Source organism: Pteropus medius, unplaced genomic scaffold (assembly GCF_902729225.1).
Source record: "Pteropus medius unplaced genomic scaffold, Ma_sr-lr_union100, whole genome shotgun sequence".
In the NCBI taxonomy this organism is placed as follows: Eukaryota; Metazoa; Chordata; class Mammalia; order Chiroptera; family Pteropodidae; genus Pteropus; species Pteropus medius.
Window position 1 is genome coordinate 3525570 of NW_024355327.1, and position 21262 is coordinate 3546831.

The window sequence follows — 21262 nt, forward strand, 5'->3', positions numbered from 1 at the left end:
TTTGTTTTTGATCCAATCTGCAACTCTGTGCCTTTTTATTGGTGATTTCAGTCCATTTACATTTAGGGTGATTATTGAAATACGAGGTCTTCTTATAGCCATTTTATCCTTTGCTTTCTGGTAGTTTGGTGTTTCCATTGCTGCTTTGTCCTTGTGTTTCTGTTTTCTTTATTTTGGTTGGCTTTTGTGGGTTTTTCCTCTGGTCCTTGTTTTATGTTATATACAACAGTTCTGAATCTTTGGTGTGTGGTTACCATTATGTAAATGATAGATATATATATACAGTCTTCTATTTTCTTCTGCGTGTGCCTTATCTCCATTCCTCTTTGCGAATTTGGATCTTTGAATTCCTCCCTTTCAGTCATTGTTATCTCAGTTTGTTCCTATGTATGCTGAACATTCATCACTATCTTGTTATAACAATTCTCTTTTTGTTATTTAAGCTTATAATGCCCTGTTCTTAGTAAGGTTTGCACTCCTCTACTTCTATTTGCCTGATAGTCACTTTACTCCTAATTATGTAATTTTTTTAGTCATTTTGTTTTAGATGAACTGACTTCTTCCAGTATTTCCTGTAGTGCAGGTCTCATAGTGGAGAATTCTCTCAATTTTTGTATGTCTGGAAAAGTCTTAATTTCTCTTCCATATGTAAAGGAGAGCTTAGCTAGATATATTATTTTAGGCTGGTAGCTCCTTTCACTTAATAGTTTAAATATTTGATTCCATTCCTTTCTGGCTGGTAGTTCCTTTCATTTAATAGTTTAAATATTTGATTCCATTCCTTTCTGTGCTGAGAAGTTTGAGGATAATCTAATAGGTTTACCTTTATAAGTTACCGTTTTCTTCTTCCTGGCTGCCTTGAGAATTCTGTCTTTGTCGTTGATTTTTGATAATTTCAATACAGTGTATCTTGGTGAAGGCCTTTTTTGGTTGAGATAATTGGGTGTTCTGAGGACTTCTTGAATTCCAAGCTCTGGCTCATTCCTTAGATTTGGGAAATTCTCGTCAACTATTTGTCTGAAATTGCTTTCTAGTCCCTGGTCCTTTTCCTTGCCTTGGATAATGCCCATTATTCTTATGTTTCCTATCCTCATGGTATCAGCTAGTTCTTGAATTTCTCTTTCATGATTTTTCATTCTTCGGTTTCTCTCTTCTTCCTTCTGACTTATTTCTAGATTTCTGTCTTCGATATCACTGATCCTTTCCATTTGGTTGGCTCTATTTCCCAAGCTCGCTATTTCATTTTTCAGCTCTTGCAGTTTGTTCTTCATTTCCATAAGTTCTATTTGGTTCTTTTTGAGGGTTTCAATCTCCTTGCTCTGCTCATCTAGTTGCTTTTTCAATTCTTGCAATTGTTGATTTGAGTTGTTTTGGATCTCATTGAGTTTTTTCAGAGGTACTATCCTGAATTCTCTGTCATTTAAGTCTCATATTTCTATGTAAGCTTATTTTCTGGGGATTTTTCTCTTTCTTTCTGAGATGCCTTGTCACCTTGGTTGTTTGTGGTGTTTAATGGACTATTTCTCCGCCTGGGCATTAATGGAAGTGTCCTAATAATGCTTTCTAAATTTTCCTGTAGATATTTAATCACGCTTGCTACCCTCAGTTTCAGGTCCTGTTCGTGTCAGTGACAGTCTTGGCAGTGTTTGCTCAGATTCCCCTGGGGCTCTGCGGTGACTGGTCTCAGAGAGTATGGGGGGAGGGGCCCTCTGGGTTTGGGGTTGGGGGCTGTGGCTCAGCCTCTGTTTTGCAATGCAGCCAGCAAAAATCAACTGTTGTTCCTCTGCGGTCCCTTCCTGCTTTTCTGCTTTCTGCCCTGATGACTGGGCCCTGCAGCAGGCCGGCCGTGGGGAGCTCACAGCTTTCCCAGGCAGGGCTGTTCAGGGAGCTCGCCACAGGAACTCTTGCTCCTTCTTCCCTCCCCCTCTTCCTGCAGGGAGTTCTGGCAGCTGGGAGAGGCAGCTTCTTTTTTACTCTCAGTCCACCGCCCGACACCTGGGGTTCTGTCCTGAGGTAGCTCTTATGTGCAGACCCTATGCTCAGATGTGCTGGTGTGCAGTTTGCATGTTTTTGAGTTTTGGATGTTTAGCTTATTATTGTTTTTGAGTTTTAGATGTTTAGCTTATTGTTGTTTCAAGGGGAAAGATCTGGGGACAACTCTCACTCCTCCATGTTTCCAAAGATCTGTTATTGATTTTTGATAATTTTAATAAAATGTGTCTTGGAGAAGGCCTTTTTGGGTTGAGATAATTAGGTGTTCTGTTGACTTCTTGAATTCCAAGCTCCAGTTCATTTATTAGATTTGGGACATTCTCATCAACTTTTTGTCTGAAAATGCTTTCTAATCCCTGCTCCTTTTCCTCCCCTTCGAGAATTCCCATTATTCTTAGGTTTCCTCTCCTGATAATATCAGCTAGTTCTTATGTTTCTCTTTCATTATTTTTTATTCTTCAGTCTCTCTCTTTTTCATTCTGGATTTCTAGATTTCTGTCTTCGATATCACTTATCCTTTCCTCCATTTTGTTGACTCTGTTTCCCAAGCTTGCAATTTCATTCTTCATCTCCAGAACTTCTATTTGGTTCTTTTTTGTGGTTTCAATCTCCTTGATAAAAAACTCCTGCTGATCTAGTTTTTCAACTCCTGGAATTGTTGACATGAATTATTTTGGATCACATTGAGTTTTTTCAGAAATGCCATTCTGAATTCTCTGTCATTTAAGTTGCATATTTCTATGTCTATAAGCTTATTTTCTGGAGATTTTTCTCTTTCTTCCTGAGCTGCCTTGTCATCTTGGTTGTTCGTGGTGTTTAGTGGACTATTTCTCTGCCTGGGCATTAATGGAAGTGTATTTTGCTTCCTCTTCCCGCCGCCCCCCCACCTGAAAGAAGTATTATATAAAGGTCTCTTTTTAGTCTGTTACTAAGGTGTTTTTCTTTTGTTTTCCAGTTGGTGGCATCTAAGCCTCTTGGATCCCTGCTTTGAGCCTTAATAATGCCTTTTTTTTCTTATAAGTATTCAATCCTGATTGCTAATCTCAGTCTCAGTCCCTGTCAGTGTTAGTGACAGTTTCAGTATTGTTTGCTCAATTTCCCCTGGGGCTCTGAGGTGTTTGGTCTTGGAGGATATGGGGGAGGGTGCCCTCTGTATTGGAGGATAAGTGTTGTTGTGGCTCAGCCTTGCATTTTGCAACTGTATTATTCAGCTGTTGCTTCTCTGCCTTCCCACCTTTGCTTTTTGCCCTGATCCCTGGGCACTGCCAATGCATGGAGCTCATAGCTCTCTCAGGCAGGGCTGTTCAGGGGATGCACCAGACACCTTCTCCCCTCCCCTTCTTCCTGCAGGGAGCTCCAACTGTGAGAGGCAGCTTCTTTGTTGCTCCCAGTCTACTGCCTTACTCTCACCATTCTGACCTCTGGTAGCTCTTATGTGCAGATCACTTGCTTAGATGTGCTTATGTGAAGGTTGGGTATTATTTGTTTAGATTTAGATGTTTTGCTTATTGTTATTTCAAGGGCAAAGATCTGGGGACATCTCTCACTTTGCCATGCTTCTGACATCACTCCTCTTCAGAAGTTAAAAAAATTTTTTTAGTATAGTTGACATACAATTAGTTTCAGATATACAACATAGTGATTCTGTATTTATATATTTTACACTGTGATTGCCATAATAAGTCTATTAACCATCTGTCACTGTACAAAGCTGTTACAATATTGTTGACTCTATTCTTGTGCTGTACATTATATCCTTATGACTTATTTATTTTATAACTGGAAGTTTGTACCTCTTATTCCTCTTCGCCTTTTCACCTATTCTCTCATGCCCCTCATCTCTGGAAACATCAATTTGTTTTATGTGTCTATGAATCTGTTTCTGTTTTGTTTTGTATGTAAGTGTGTTTTGTTTTTTAGATTTCACATATAAGTGAAATCATTATTGTATTTGTCTTTCTCTGTCTGACTTATTTCACTTAGTATAATACCCACTAAATCCATCCATGTTGTTACAGATGGCAAAATTTCATTCTTTTTTACAGCTGAATAATATTCCATTGTATATATATACCACTTCTTCTCTATCTAGTCATCTATTGCTTCCATATCTTTCTTATTGTAAATAATGCTGCAATGAACATAGGATGCAAATACATTTTTGAATTAGTGTTTTCATTTTTTTCAGGTAGATACCCAGAAGTGGAATTCCTGGGTCATATGATAGTTCTATTTTTAATTTTTGAGGAACCTCCATACTTTTTTCAATAGTGGCTGTACTAGTTTACAGTCCTACCAACAGTGCACGAGGATTGCCACTTCTCCATTTCCTCACCAATTGTTGATTGATTGATGATAGCCATTTTGACAGGTGTGTTGTGATAGCTCATTATAGTTTTAATTTGCATTTATTGGATGATTACTGATGTTGAGCATCTTTTCATATGTCTGTTGGCTACCTCTATTTCTTCTTTGGAGAAATGCCTATTCAGGTCCTCTGCCCATTTTTGATCAGATTGTTTTTTTGATGTTGAACTTATGAGTTCTTTAAATATTTTAGACATTAATCCCTTATCAGATATGCCATTTGCAAATATCTTCTCCCATTCAGTAGATTGTCTTATCATTTTGTTGATATGTTTCCTTTGCTGTGCAAAAACTCTTTAGTTTGATGTAGTACCATTTGTTTATTTTTGCTTTTGTCACCCTTGCCCAGGGAGACATATCTAAAAAAATATTGCTAAAACTGGTGTCAAAGAGTTCACTGCCTATGTTTTCTTCTAAGAATTTTATGGTTTCAGGTCTTACATTTAAGTCTTTAATCTATTTTGAGTTTATTTTTGTATGTGGTAGAAGAAAGTGGTCTAGATTAATTTTTTTGCATATATCTATCCAGTTTTCCCACTACCATTTATTGAAGAGACTATCATTTCCCCATTGTATATTCTTGTTGCCTCCCTCATTGTAGGTTAATTGACCACACAAAAAAAGATTTATTCTGGGCTCTCTATGCTGTTCTATTATCTATGTGTCTGTGTTTGTGACAGTACCATTCAGTTTTGATTATTATAGCTTTGTAGTATAATTTGAAATTAGGAAGCATGATGCCTCCAACTTTGTTTTTTCTTTCTTTTTTTAAAAATAAATTTATTTATTTAAATTAGTTTCAAGTATACAGTACATTCGTTAGATATCTATAATGTTCATAAAATGATCCCTCCAATTGTGTCTCCTCTTCCTCAAGTTCTCCACTGAAGCTTTTTTCTGCTATAAGGTACATTCGTTAGACATCTATAATGTTCATAAAATGATCCCTCCAATTGCTCCCTTCCCTGGCTCTCCACTTTGTTTTTTTTTTTCCTCAAGTTTGCTTTGGCAATTTTGGGTCTTCGTGATTTCATATAAGTTTTAGGATTATTTGTTCTAATTTTGTGAAAAATGCCATTGGTATTTTGATAGGGATTGCATTAAAAATGTAGATTGCTTTGGGTGATATAGACATTTTAATAGTATCCCTTCATTCCATTTATTGTTGTCATTTTTTATTTCTTGCATCAATGTCTTACAATTTTCAGAATACAGGTCTTTTACTTCCTTGGTTAAATTTATTGTTAGGTATTTTATTCTTCTTGATGTAATTGTAAATGAGATTGTTTCCTTAATTTCTCTTTATGATAGTTTGTTATTAGTATGTAGAAATGCAACAGATCTGAATATTAATTTAATATCCTGAAACTTTAGTGAATTCATTTATTCTAATAGTTTTTTGGTAGAATCTTTAAGGTTTTCTATATATAGTTTCATATTATCTGCAAATAGCGACAGTTTTGATTTTTCCTTTCCAATTTGAATGGCTTTTATTTCTTTTTCTTGTCTGATTACTATGGCTAAGACACCAATACTGTGTTGAATAAAGGTGGTGAAAGTGGTCGTCCACGTTGTGTTTCTAATCATAGTGGAAACGCTTTCAGCTTTTCACCATTGAGTATGGGTTTGTCATATATTATGTTGAGGTATGTTTCCTCTATACCCACTTTATTGAAAGTGGGTATAGAGGAAACATAAATTTCATTATAAATTTATTAGGTATAGAGGAAACATAAATTTCATTATAATTTCATTATAAATAGATGTTGAATTTTGTCAGATTTTTTTTTCATCTATTGATATAATCATACAGTTTTAATCCTTGCTTTTGTTAATGCAGTATATCATATTGATTGATGCGTGGATATTGAACCATTCTTGCATCCCTGGGACAAATCCCCTTTGATCGTGCTGTATGATCTTTTAAATGTATTGCTGAATTCAGTTTGCTAATATTTTGTTGAGAGTTTTGCATCTATATTCATCAGAGATATTGGCCTGTAATTTTCTTTTCTTGTAGTGTAGTTGTCTGGTTTTGGTATCAGGGTAATGCTGGCTTTGTTGAATTAGTTCGGAAGCCTTTCTTCCTCTTGAATTTTTGAAATAGTTTGGGAAGGATAAGAATTATTTTTTCTTTAGGCGTTTATTAGAATTCACTTGTGAAGCCATCTGGTCCTATAAATAATTTTCATTAACATTTGTTATAGAATCAAAAGTTGGGGAACCAGTGCCCTATAATATTGTGCTGGAAACAAAGTTGATATTGAGTAATGTTGGTTGATTGCTTTCATTTCTGAAAAAAAAATTGTGACATACTTAGAATTTTATCATTAGTTTACAGTTTTTCCTTTGTTATTGGTTTACTTTTGTAAAATTCACATTCATAAAACTCAAACTTTAAAATGCACAGTTTAGTGGTTTCTTAGTATACTCACAGTTGTGCAGCCATCACCACTATCTAAGTTTAGAACATCTTCATCACTCCAAAAAGTAACCATTAGCTGTCACTCTCCATCCTCTTCTCCTCCCAGGTGATGGCAGCTATGAATTTATCTATGAATTTGTCTATTCCAGACATTTTATATGAATGAAATCATATAGTATGTGGCCTTTGTGACTGAATTCTTTCACTTAGCATATGTTTTCAAGGTTCATCCATGTTGTAACATGTTATCCATTCATCACTTAATGGACATTTATGTTGTTTCTACTTTTTAGCTATTCTGAATAATTCTACTGTGGATATTCATGTACAAGTTTTTGTGTGGACATACATTTCACTTCTCTTGATATATACCTAGGAGTAGAATTTCAGGGTCCTAGTCATTCCGTATTTAACTTTTTGAAGAACTTCCAGACTGTTTTCTGAAGCTGCACTATCATAGATGTCCACCAGAAATGCATGGGGTTTCTAATTTGTCCATATCCCTTGTCAATACTTGTAATTGTCCATCTTTTTGATTATAGCCATTCTGGTGGGTATGAAATGGTATCTTATTATGGTTACTTGATGACTAATGATGTTGAGCATCTTTTCATGTGCTTATCAGCCATTTGTATGCTTTCTTTGGAGAAATATCTATTCAGATCCTGTGCCCATTTTTAAATTGAATTATTTGTCTTATTATTCAATTGTTGAAATTCTTTATATATTCTAGGTACAAGTCCCTTATTAGATAGATGATTTACAAAATTTTTTACCATTTATTCTATGGATTGTCTTTTAATTTTTCGATGGTGTTTTTTGAAGCACAAAGTTTTTAATTTTAGTGTCTCACTTATCTATTTTTTTCATTTGGTATGCATTTTGCGTCGTATCTAAAAACTATTGCCCAATTCAAGATTATTTACACATATGTTTTCTTCTAAGAATTTTATACTCTTAATTCTTACATTTAGGTCTTTGATCTGTTTTGATTTAATTTTTTTAATGTAATATGAGGTAGGGGTAGGATATGTGGAGATCCAGTTGTCCCAACACCATTTATTAAAAAAACTATTTATTCTTTCTCCATTGAATTGCCTTGGTACTTTTGTTGAAAATCAGTTGACTGTAAATGTGAAGGTTTACTCCTGGGCTCTCAATTCTATTCCATTGATCTGTATGTGTGTCTTTATGTCAGTGCCATCCTGTCTCAATTACTATGGCTTTATAATATGTTTTAAAATTGGAAAATGTGAACTTAATGCCAACTTTATTCCTCTTTTCCAAGATTATTTTGGCTATTCTGAATTCTTTGAACTTTCATATGAATTTTATGATCAGCTCGTCAGTTTGTACAAAAAAAAAAAGGAGCTGGGGGATGGTAGAGGTCATGTCGTGTCACTGTAATGGTGAGGGAAGAATAGTTGGTAAAGGGATACAGAAATGCAGAACACTAGAACCTTTAACTTGTAGAAGCAAAACCATACTCCAAGGAAACAGCATCAGTATCACCAGCAACAGCCACAGCAGCAACCATTGCCTCTGCCAATACCGGCAAATGGACAACAGGATCCAGCAGCCAAAATGAGGGCTTGATTGTTGACCTGAAGAATTTTAGGAAACCGGTATAGCAGATGTTCACCTAATGCAGCTATCTCTTTGTGTACAAGCTCCCTCCTGACAAAACTGAGAAGGAAATGAAGAAACTATTTGAGAAATATGGGGAGGCAGACTGAGCCTTCATTCATAAGGACAAGGATTTCAGTTTTACTTGCTTGGAAACATGAACCCTTGCAGAGATTGCCAAAGTGAAGCTGGACACCATGCCACTCTGTGGAAAGCAGCTGCATGTGCACTTGGCTTGCCACAGTGCTTCTCTTATGCTCTAGAGCCTTCTTCAATGTATGTTTAATAAAATGCTGGAGGAAGCTTTTTCTGTGTTTGGCCAGCTGGTGAGGACTATAGTCATTGTAGATGATTGATGAAGGCCCTCAGAAAAAGACATTGTTGAGTTCTTGGGGGAGTGAGCTGCTTAGAAAGCCCTAGACAGATACAGTGAAGGCTCCGGCCTGCTAACCACATTTCCTTGGCCTGTGAAGCCGATGGACCAGTTATATGATGAAGAGTTACTTCCAAGAAGCTGGTTAGTATAAAGAACTAGTAATTTCACAGGGAACAAGAGCAGACACCCAGATTTGCACAGCCTTGTGCCTTTGAGTATGAGTATATCACACTGGAAGGCACTCATTGAGATGGAGAAGCAGCAGTAGGATCAAGTAGAACCCCACATCAAGGAAAGTCATGAGAAACTGGAGATGGAAGCGGAGGCTGCCCACTATGAGCACTGGGTCATGCTAATTAGGTAGGATTTGATGAGCCTTCAAGAACTTCAGAGGATGGTAGAGCTGTACAACTAAGACATGCAAAAACAGAAGCAACTGGAGCTCAGACAAGAAGAGGAGCATAGGTGCCATGAAGAAGAGATGTAGTGGCAACAGGAAAAAATGATGCAATGATAGCAGGAAAGAGTCAAGGAAACTTTCTCTGATGTGACAGGTATGAATGGGCCAGATGACTGTGGGAGGTGCTATAGGCATAAAGAACAAAAGCACCATGCTACCCATTCCTGTGCCAGCTGGTACCCCAGCTCCATCAGGATCTGCCACTATGATGCTAGATGTAATCTGGGGGTTGATCTTGCCAATAGCTGAATGCTTTGGCCACACTGCTGCAATGGAAGGAATTAGGGCAATTGATGGAACCCCTGCTGCATTCAACCGTGCAGCCCCTGGAGCTGAATTTGTTCCAACCAGACGCCACTGATACTAATAAAATTACAGTGTCTAGTTTCCAAAAATTCTAAAAGAAGGACCTTTTTTTGAACTAATCAGAATTCTATACTGGAAAAGTGTTAGAGAATCCTCCCAATAATTAGGTCTTCCCTGCCTGTACGGAGTATGCTGGAGGCAGAAGGCAATGGGAGAGGTGGTATTTAACAGATCAATTCTGTGTAGTATAGTGTTACTAATCAAATCTGTGTGATATATTCTTGAAGTCTCCTGTGATTGTTGAGGGCCTGGGGGGAACCATGGCATTAGTGGATACAGTTAGAGCCCCATTAATCTTGATCATTCTTTGTCCATCTTTTTCTGTTCGCTTTCTCAATTTTATACTGCCCAAACCCATAGACACTGCCACATCTACCACAAGAATCAAACATCTCCTAATGACCTTAGCCTCATTGTTTCATTAACTCCCAGGTATGAATTCAAGCAAATGTCTACAGAGGTCACAGACAACATACATAAGGTTCTGTTGTATTGTTAGTCAAAATAATTTCTGATACTTAACATGACCAATACCATCTTATGAAGCAAACTAACCTCCAGTTCACCCAGGGAGGGGTGGGCCTGTATCATCTGAAAGGAATGTTCTTGCATAGATAAATGGAACCATTAAACTGTTTACTGCTTTGGATTATACAGCTCTTAACAAGCATATGCCACAGGGCTATAAGCTACCTGTGTTAGGCCTAGGCTACAAACCACCTGTGTTAGCCCATGCCACTTGGCTATGTATAACAAGCCCCATGCCCTTTGAGTGCAGAGATCTACCATCTTGCTATTACTTTTGTCCATAAGATCCCTTAATAAACTCTTGATGTAATTCTGGAGTTGTCAGCCTTTTTCTTGGGTAAGGACAACCCAGGAATGGCCCTTTTGTGTCTATGATGTTGCTGTTCACAGCTTTTCTTGATAAGACTAGTACAATCTTGGGAACAAGGTTGCTATATGGTGAAGATCTGACAGTAGCTCTTAGCTGTGTTTATATTAGGTAGTTATGCTGTGCATTTTTTTACTGGTGTACCATGTTTTATTTGTCTCTGATACCTTTGGAGTTTTTCTGAGAAATGGAGCAGTAATGGAGAATCAATTTATTAAAATACATTTTAAACTTTTTTTTTTAAAGCTGGGATTTCGATAGGGATTGCATTGAATCTGTAAATTGATTTGAGAAGTATTGCCATCTTAACAATATTAATTTTTCTCATATATGAACATGGGGTGTCTTTCCACTTATTTAGGTTTTCTTTAATTTCTTCTAACAATTATTTGTAATTTTCAGTGTACAAGTCTTATACTTCTTTTATTAAATTTACTCCTATTTTATATTTCTTGAGGCTGTTGTATGTGGGATTGTCTTTCCCTTTCAATTTTGGATTGCTTATTGCTAGTTTATAGAAATACAGTTGATTTTTGTAAAAGATATTGTATCCTGCAACCTTGCTGAACTCATTTATTCTGACGATTTTTAAATGAATTTCTTAGGATTTTCTTATATATCTTAGGATATGTACAAGATCATGTCATCTGAAAATAGAGATAGTTTTACTTCTTCCTTTCCAATTTAAATGCCTTTTATTTATTTTTTTCCACCTAATTGGCTTGGATAGTGACATTAGCTGGAATCTTCTAGCTCAGTGTTTTAACTGTCCAGATCACACAAATTGACTATTGACCCTAAGGGAAAAGAACACAGCATGGTAAGACAAACAGGCTATGGACAACTGGTTGTAATACAAGGTGTAATGAAGAAATTCTTAGGTAGAGGACAGCAGTATCTTGTGAGAGAATAGGACATGGAGTAGTTAATCTTGTCCTTTGAAGAACAGATAAGGCTTTACTAAGAAGATGACCAGAGTAGAAGTGCAATTTTGATGGGCTTTGAGTTGGATTGGGAAGAGGAAAAGATAAGTGTCTTTTTATAAATAAATTAATTAATTTTTATTAAATTTATTGGGGTGACATTGGCTAATATTATTATATAGGTTTCAAGTGCATAATTATATAATACATCATCTGTATATTGCATGTGTGTTCACCACCCAAAGTCAAATTTTCCGTCCCATATATTTGACCCCCTTTACCCTTATCTACCTCTCTCCTTTCTCTCTGGTAACCACTAAACTGTTGTCTGTGTCTATGAGTTTTGTTTTTTTGTCTTGTTAATTTGTTGCTTTCAGTTTTATATCCCACATATGAGTGAAATTATATGGATCTCAACTTTTTCCATCTATTTTTTAAATTTTTATTTTATTATTAGTTTCAAGTATACAGTACATTGGTTAGACATTTATATAGTTTATGAAATGATCCCCCTGATGAATTCCTTAGGAATTCTTTCTCTCCTTTGGCTCTACACCTAGTCATTACATTCACTCTGATTGCATTCCCTATGCCATACTCCCCATCCCTGTGACCATCTATCAACTACTAATTTGTACTACTTTAACCCTTCACCCCTTTCTTCCTTGCCCCCCACCCCCAACCACCCTCTACTCTAGCTGTCATCAGATTGTCCTCTGTATTTGTGAGTCTGTTTTTGATTACTTTTGTTCTTTTTGTTCCTTACATTCTGCGTATAAATGAAATCATATAGTATTTATCATTCTCTGTCTGACTTATTTCACTCAGCATAGTAACCTCTAGGTCCCTTTGCATTGTTGCGAATGGTAGTATTTCACTTTTTTAATGGTGGAGTAATATTTTGTTGTATATATGAACCATAACTTCTTTATCCAGTTGTCTGTTGATGGGCATTTAGGTTGCTTCCATATCTTGGATATTGTAAATTGTGCTGCTATGAACAAAGGGTTAATAGATCTTTATGAATTATTGTCTTTAGATAAATACCCCGAAGTGCAATTGCTGCGTCAAAAGCTACATCCATTTTTAAGTTTTTGAGAAACCTCCGAACTGTTTTCCATAGCAGCTGTACCAATTTGTAATTCTACCCACAGTGTATGAAAGTTCCTTTTTCTCTACATCCTCGTCAACACTTGTTTTTTGATTTATTGATGATAGCCATTCTGACAGGTGTGAAGTGATACCTCATTGTGGTTTTAATTTGCATTTCTCTGATGTTTATTGATGTTGAGCATCTTTTCTTAGATTTATTGGCCATCTGTATTTCCTCTTTGGAGTATTATCTGTTCAAGTCTTCTGCCCATTTTTTTTTTTGGATTGTTTGTTTTGTTGTTGTTGAGTTGTGTGAGTTCTTTATATATTTTGGATATTAACCCCTTATCAGATGTATCGAAAGCAAGTGTCTTCTCCCATTCAGTCATCGTCTTTTTGTTTTGTCGATGATTTCCTTTGCTGTACAAAACCTTTTTGGTTTGATGTAGTCCCATTTTGTTTTTCCTTTTGTTTTCCTTGCCCAAGGAGATATGTCTGAAAATAAATTACTCGTAGCAATATCACAGAGATTCCTGCCTATGTTTTCTTTAGAAAGTTTTATGGTTTCAGGACTTATATTTAAATCTTTAATCCATTTTAAGTCTATTCTTATATATGGTGTAAAAAGATGATCTAGTTTCTTTTCTTTTCTTTTTTTGTATCTGTCCAGTTTTCCTAACACCATTTATTGAAGAGATTGTTTTTACTCCATTGTATATTCTTGCCTCCTTTGTCATAGATTAAATGAGCATATAGGAGTGGGTTTATTTCTGGGCTCTCTATTTGGTTCCATTGTTCAATGTATCTGTTTTTATGTCAGTACCATGCTGTTTTGATTATTGTAGGCTTATAGTATAGTTTGATATCAGGTCATGTGATACCTCCAACTTTGTTCTTTCTCAAGACTGCTGTGGCTATTCAGGGTCTTTCATAGTTCCATATAAATTTTAGAATTATCTGTTCTAGTTCTCTGAAAAATGTCATTGGTATTTTGATAGGGATTGCACTGAATCTATAGATTTCTTTGGGTAATATGGCCATTTTAATGATGTTGATTCTTCCTACCCATGAGCATGGTATATGCTTTCACTTATTTGTATCTTCTTCAATTTATTTTTGTAATGACATAATTTTCTGAGAACAAAAATCTTTTACCTCCTTGGTTAATTTGATTCCCAGGTATTTTATTGGTTTGATGCATTGTAAATAGGATAGTTTTCTTAATTTCTTTTCTGAAAATTCTTCATTAGTGTATAAAAATGCCACTGACTTCTGAATATTAATTTTGTATCCTGCTATTTTACTGAATTCATTGATCAGTTCTAAGAGGTTTTTGATGGAATCATTAGGGTTTTCTATATATAGTATCATGTCATCGGCAAATAATGAGAGTTTTTACTTCTTTCTTTCTAATTCGGATACCTTTTATTTCTTTTCTTGTCTTATTGCTGTGGCTAAGACTTTGAATACAATGTTGAAAAGGAGTGGCGAAAGTGGGCATCCTTATCTTGTCCTTGATCTTAAGGAAAACGCTTTTAGCCTTTCCCCATTGAGTATGATATTAGCCGTAGGTTTGTCATATATTCTGCCTATTTTTCTTAGCCTGGTAATCTCAAGATAAAGAAAGTATTCTTTATCTTTCTTTCTTAACACATTTTATTATCTAATACTTGAAAGATATATTATGTAAATTATAAAGTGTAACAAGAAAATGAATGCCCAAGAACCCTTTTCTCTACTTTAAAATTAGAAGATTATCGATACTATTACTTCTTTCTGTATATTCCTTCTCTGTTTTATCTCCATAATCTCCATTAAAGATAAGTGTATCTTGAATTCTTTGTGATTCTCTTGCTTTTTTTTGTTTTATCAATTTGTATGTGAAAATTTATTTTAAAAATATATCATCTATATGTAATATTCTGTGACTAGATTTTTTTAAATCAACATTGTTTTTTAAGACTCATCCACATTCTCGGTCGTAACTGTATTTTCTTTATGTTTACTGCTATATATTATTGCTTAATTACCTAATTTATTGATTTTCCTACTCATGATCTGTGGACAAAAATCCCTGCCCTCATAGTACTTACATTCTACTTACATTTCACATTTCTTCTGTGAAATTTCTATTTATGCCCTTTTACTCTTTCTTTGGTTATTGTTTTGGTGGTTGTTTCTTTGTGTTGTTTTTATTGTTAATTTATGGATTTTTTAAATCATATATCTGGGTACTAACCCTTTGTCTCTTATATAATAATGAATCTATCAGTGCATGGTATCCATCTCTATTTATTTAGATTGTCTTTAACATCTTTTAATAAAGTTATATAGTTTCTCCAGAATAGTTTTGCACAGCTTTAATTTGATTTATCCCTAGGTACTTTATTTTGTTGTTGTTGCATTTGTAAATTGATCTTTTTGTTAATTATATTTTCTGTCTGAGGCTGGTATATGGAAATCGTACTTAATTTCTTTATGTTATTTTAATATCTAGCCACTGTACATAGACAATAATCTGTGAATGATGTCAGTTTTTTCTTAATTTTTATTCTCCATATCTTTTATTTATTTATTTTAATTACTTCACTGGCTGAGACACTCAATACAGTGTTGATTAGAAGTAGTAAAAGTGGATATGTTTATCATGTTCCTGATTTTAAAAAAAGTGTTCTAATGTCAGTATTGAGAATGATGAATTTAGTGTTTTTGTTGAATATCTAATTTTTATTTCCAAGCAAAAGTTAACACTTCAGCATTGTGGTACAGGCTTTTCCTCCATTCATGTAATGTGTGTGCTTATAATTATATATTATGTTACGTTATACTATATATTTCTACATATAACATATATAACAACTTTGTATTTCTATAATAATGCAACCTTTTATTTTTACTTTTTAACTCAGCTTTATTGAAATATAATAGACAATTAGTTGATCGTATTTACATTGTTCAGTTCAAAAAGTTTTTTTCAATTGTAGTTGTCATACAATAATATACCAGTTTCAGATGTGCAGCATAGTGATCAGAAATCCACATAGCTCTCAAAGCGATCATCCCACTAAATCTAGTACCCTTCTTCCCCCTTACATATTTATTACAACTTATAACCATCTTCCCCATGCTACACTCTACATCTCCATGTCTATTCTGCAACTATCCATTTGTACCTCTTAATCCCTTTGCTTTTTTTCACCATCCTCCTCAATCCTCCTCCCATCTAGTAGTCCTCAAAAGATTCTCTGTATCTATGAGTTTATTTCTGCTTTTGATGTTGTCGTTGTTGATTTTGTTTTTTAGATTCCACATGTACGTGAAATCATGTGATATTTGTCTTTCTCTATCCGACCCGTTTCATTCAGCACAATACCTCTAGGTCCATCAAGGCAATATTTTTTCCATCCCCTTCCTTTTAGTCTGTGTGTGTCTTTTAATGTGAAGTGAGTCTCTTGTAGACAGCATATGTAGGGGTCTTGTTTTCTTATCCATTCGGCCACTCTAACTTTTGGTTGGAACACTTAATTCTTTTCCATTTGAGGTACTTATTGATAGGAATGTAGTTATTACCATTCTTTATTCATGTTTTTGATACATGTTTTTTCTTCTTAAAAAGAAGTCCCTCTAACATTTCCTGTAATACTGGCTTGGTGCTGATAAATTCCTTTAGCTTATTTTTGTCTGGGTAGCTCTTGATCTGTCCTTCGACTCTAAATGATAGCTTTGCTGGATTAAGTATTCTTGGCTGTAGATCCTGGGTTTTCATCATGTCGAATATTTTGTGCCAAGCCCTTCTGTTCTGCATAGTTTCTTTTGAGAAATTAGCAGCTAGTCTTATGGGTGTTCCCTTGTAGGTAACTATCTGCTTCTCTCTTGCTGTTTTTAAGATTCTCTCTTTGTATTTATTTAACCTTTGGCATTTTAATTATGATGTGTCTTGGTGTGGGCCTCTTTGAGTTCATTTTTTTGCGGTGGACTCTCTGAGCTTCCTAGGGTTGTATGTCTATTTTCTTCACCAGGTGAGGGAAGTTTTTCATCATTATTTCTTCAAATAGCTCTTCAGCATCTTTTTTAACTTCAGTTACCCCTATGACATGGATATTTTTATATTTAATAGTGTCCCATAGGATCCTTAAATTATTATTGTAGTCTTGGCTTCTTTTTTCTTGCCATTCTGATTGAGTGTTCTTGGCTTCCCCATCCCCTATATCGATGGTTCAATCCTCTTCTTTATCCACTCTGTTTATTCCCTCTAATATATTCTTCATCTCAAATCATGTATTCTTCATTTCTGATTGGTTCCCTTTTATTATTTCCATTTTCATTTTTATGATTTTTTCTCTTTGTTAAAGTTCTTACTGAGTTCATCTACTCTTTTCCTAAGTTCATTGAGCATCTTTATAACCAGTGTTTTGAACTCTGCACCTGTTAGAATGCTTGACTCCATTATTCCTGGATCTCTGTCCTGTTCTCTCATATGATTTCTGCTTCTTTGTCTTCCCATTTTGGCTGCCTTTCTGTGTCTGTTTCTAGGTACTAAACAAAGCTCCTAACACTCCCAGTCTTATTAGTGTGGCTTTGTGAAGTAGGTGTCCAGTGGCACAGTGCTGAGAGGGGTTCAGCTGCAGGCCAAGTTTAGCCCCAGCTTATGCCCTCCAGAGCCACCTGTTAAGATTCACCAAGCAATCCACAGATGCTGTGCTTACAGTTGACTCAAGAAACCACACCAGAAACCAAGGCCAGCTGCCACCAGTGTGAATCTTGGCGCTGCTCAGCAGGGAGCACCTGACTCGCTGAGGACACACCTAGATGTGGGTTGGGTGGGGCCGTGAGTTGGGGGAGGTGGAGTTTCAGGGAATTCTCTAGGCAGAGCAACCTCTGTTATCCAGTTTGATGATGTCTCAGCTATGGCACAGCTGCATCCATGTGCTGGGAGGGTGGGGAGGGCTCAACAGAGGAACAATGGATACCGCTGGCATTTCTGCCTGGGAGAAAGCCTTGCTCCAGCCCTCACTCCAACAACTCAGTGTCCCCCTGTAAGTTCTCAGTGCTCCCCTGAGCAGCCGACCCGTAGCTAGTGCTCAGAGCAAGCAGGTCCATCACTGTGAAAGTCCGCTCATGGACATGGCCCCTTTATGAGGTGTCTGCAGCTGTTGGCTGCTGCTGCTGCAGCCTCTGTCCCCCTCAGCCCCTGGTAATGGGCAGTCTCATGTCTTTGCCCCCTCCTACCTTCTACCATTGCAGGTTGGTTAATTATTTCTCTCCCTAGTTGTAGTGCTTCTGTTCATCTAGATCCCAGGTGACTTTCTTTGCTATCTGCTCCATGTTTCTGTCACAACTTTGATTTGGTCGCAAGAGGGATTAACAAAGCCTCTATCATCTATGCCATTTTTCCCCCTTCGCAACAATTTTAATTATCATAGTTTTGTTATATACTTTAATATCATTTACCCCCTCTTCCTTTTTACTCTTATTATTTTCCTGCATATTTCTACATTTTTATTTGTACAGACGAACTTCAGAATCATTTTGTTAGATTCTCTCCCCCTCCAAATCTAATTGGGATTTTGATTCAGTTCATTAAATTCATTAAATAATTTCAAGTGTATGTGTATGGAAGTCAAATGAGTGACTCATTATTATTTATATTTTCACCATCAGGAATATATCCCTACTGTCTCTATTCTGTGCAATCCAGGAATGAGAGCACGCCACTGGAAGCAGATATCAGAAATTTTAGGCTATGACTTGACTCCAGACTCTGGAACTACGCTGAGAAAAGTTTTAAAATTAAACCTTACACCATACTTGGAAAAATTTGAAGTGATAAGTGCGGGCGCAAGCAAGGTAAATGTGAAGATCTACTGAAATATATTATTTGATAAGTTTGTTAATCAAATAATAGTTCAATTGTGGTTGAATGTATAGTACTGGACAGCAGTGGGTGGAGATGGGGGAAACTGATAGAAGACCTCTCCTTTTTTCCCCCACAAAGCGTGTGCTTCTATACTGCTTCCTTGTCCTGAATCCAGACTAGAAATGGCTCCTTTGACCTCTTCTTAATTTTACTACATTCTGATATGCATGTATGTTATGCTAGTCTTGATATACAATTTTTCCATTAAGAATACTGGATGGATGTGTGTGTGGCATATGATGTGTATGTGTTCTAATAGAGTAAGTATAGCCTTCTAGTGTTCTTGAGATACACAGAAAGTATCTTCATACTATAGACTGGAGAAAGGCCACTTCAGGAAAAGTCCAGCAGGTACTTTATTCTGTTGGTTATTTTAATACTGACAGCATTAGTTTTCATAGCAGGTGAATTTTTAAAAACTACATTGTCATTCTCCTTAGGAATTTTTAAATTGCTTAAAAACTTTTCTAACTCAAAGACAATTGCACTGTTGCCACAGATTATAAGACTGTGTAATGCATCATATGCTTACTGAATTCACTAGGGAAAGTCAAATTAGTAAATAAGATTTTTACTTCTCCATCCCATTTTTTCTTCTTTTCTCCTTTTTAGGAATTTTCGTTAGAGAAAGCCATGCATACAATGATAGAAACTTGGGATGATATTGCTTTTCACATAAGTCTATATCGTGAAACTGGAGTCTATATTCTTTCTTCAGTAGATGAGATTCAGGCTCTCCTTGATGATCAAATTATAAAAACTCAGACAATGAGAGGCTCACCTTTCATTAAACCATTTGAAAAAGAGATCAAGGTATGTTAAATATGATAGCTCATGGTCATCTGTAAAAATTTTAGTCTTATTACATATATGCTCTTGTGGAAATAAGTCAGTTTGTTGGATAGCTTTGGAGAAATACAGGTAATAGCCCCTAGATTGATAACCACTGGTTGAGAGCGGGATATTAAAAAATTAATGTGCAGCTACATAGAATAGTTCTGAGACATTAATAATTTTAAAAAGAACAAATTATGTTTTAATTTAAAAATATCTCTGATGATAGTGATAGAGTTGGAAGGAAAACAATTGGTATCATTTAACTTTAGACAGTCCAGACCCTGTTTTATGCTATATTCTTCTAACTTGTTGCGAAGTTCTGTATACCATGCTTTAATTATATTTGTGAACAATAAGCTTGAGGGTCTTTTAGAATAATTAATGAATTATTTTCCACTTGAGGAAAAACATGATATTTGATACTATGAGATTACTTGATACCCTTATAGTTGATGTGAGTAAATACAGAAAGCAAACAAATTATAATAACTAATACTTTCATAGGTAGTATCAAAATTCTAACTAGGGACTACATATAATGGGGAAAAGACAAAAAACAAATATATTTTTCACCTTATATTTTTTATTTCTAACTATGTGCTAGACACTGCTCCAGGGACTTTACATTTACTAATCCATTTAATTTTTAGGCCATCAAGGTAGGCACTTTTATTATCTGTGTTCATAAATAAGAAAACCAAGGCATAAAAGGATAAGTATTTTGCCCAAGTTCGTCTAGCTAGTAAATGACAGAGCTGGAATTCAAATCAAGGTAGTCTGCTTTTAATTTAAGTATAAATGGTATTTTCATGAAATATCTTGGCTCTCAGTATTTGGGGAATTGTGTTCTTCCAACAGACATAATGCTGCACATTTTCTTATGAATCAGGCAGACCTAGACTTTCCTGATAGATATTATGTCTTTTGAAGAAACTTCTTGTCTAAGAAAAGAGAATTTATAAGTTAAATTTAAATGCTCACTTAGACCTTTATAAACAATAAAAATATGGGGCCAGATCTCTTGCCATTAGGACCTTAGGCCACATATTTAGGAACTGAAGAGAAATTATGAGTGACTTCAGATAATGAAATATCTTGTCAATTATAGGAGATCTGTGAGAGTAAGGAGACTCCCCCTTCCCCAGTTTTTGATTGTTTTCCCAATTGTGTTGATGTAGAGCAAGGTTTCTCAGCTTGGCACCAAAAGACATTTTGGGCTGAATGATTCTTTGTGTGGTACTGTCTTGTACATTGTAGGAAGTTTAACAACATCCATGGCTCCTACCCTCTAGATATGAATAGCACCTTCACCCCCTCAGTTGTGACAAATGAAAGACATTGTCAAATGTCCCTTGGAATGGGTGAATAGGAAATAGCCTCTAGGTTGATAACCACTGGTTGAGAGTGGGATATATTCCTGGGTGATTTTCGAACTTGAAGTGGTTTACCTAGGGATTAGGAAATTGGTCAAAATAACTACAGTCATTTCCAATTGTGAGTTCCAGTGATTTAGGAAAAATTCAGATCTCCTCGAATTTTTCTAAACCCACATGAGGCACCCATAAGTGACCTTGAGCTGTTGTGCGTTGATTTAAAAATAACAGTAAATTTTAAGTAAATATTTCTTGCTATAATTATTAGTTTTTTTTAATAACTGGAATTTAGTAAACTATGCTATTCATTAAGGCCTGGGAGGACCGCTTGATTCGAATACAAGAAACAATTGATGAATGGTTGAAAGTACAAGCTCAATGGCTGTACTTGGAGCCCATTTTTTGTTCAGAGGATATCATGCAACAGATGCCAGAAGAAGGACGTCAGTTTCAGACAGTAGACAGACATTGGAGGGATATTATGAAGTTTTGTGCAAAAGACCCAAAGGTGAAGTGTTTGTTTTCTCTCTTAAAAATAAAGGGAACCTTTATTTTTGACCATTAAAGAAAGCATTTGGCTTTTTTTTTTCAACTACAAAATAAAACCTGCTAA

The 21262-nt window shown here is 35.7% G+C and overlaps 1 protein-coding gene and 1 pseudogene across 1 annotated transcript in view; both read left to right on the forward strand.

Annotated features, from left to right (window-relative positions):
• Positions 1 to 21262, forward strand: part of DNAH12 (dynein axonemal heavy chain 12) — a 209958-nt gene that overhangs the window by 56546 nt on the left and 132150 nt on the right. Inside the window, exons 20-22 of the mRNA XM_039858619.1 lie at positions 18184 to 18369; positions 19052 to 19252; positions 20963 to 21157. Coding sequence (XP_039714553.1) covers positions 18184 to 18369; positions 19052 to 19252; positions 20963 to 21157 — 582 coding nt within the window. The remainder of the gene's footprint in view (positions 1 to 18183; positions 18370 to 19051; positions 19253 to 20962; positions 21158 to 21262) is intronic.
• Positions 8228 to 9607, forward strand: LOC120599510 (non-POU domain-containing octamer-binding protein-like; annotated as a pseudogene).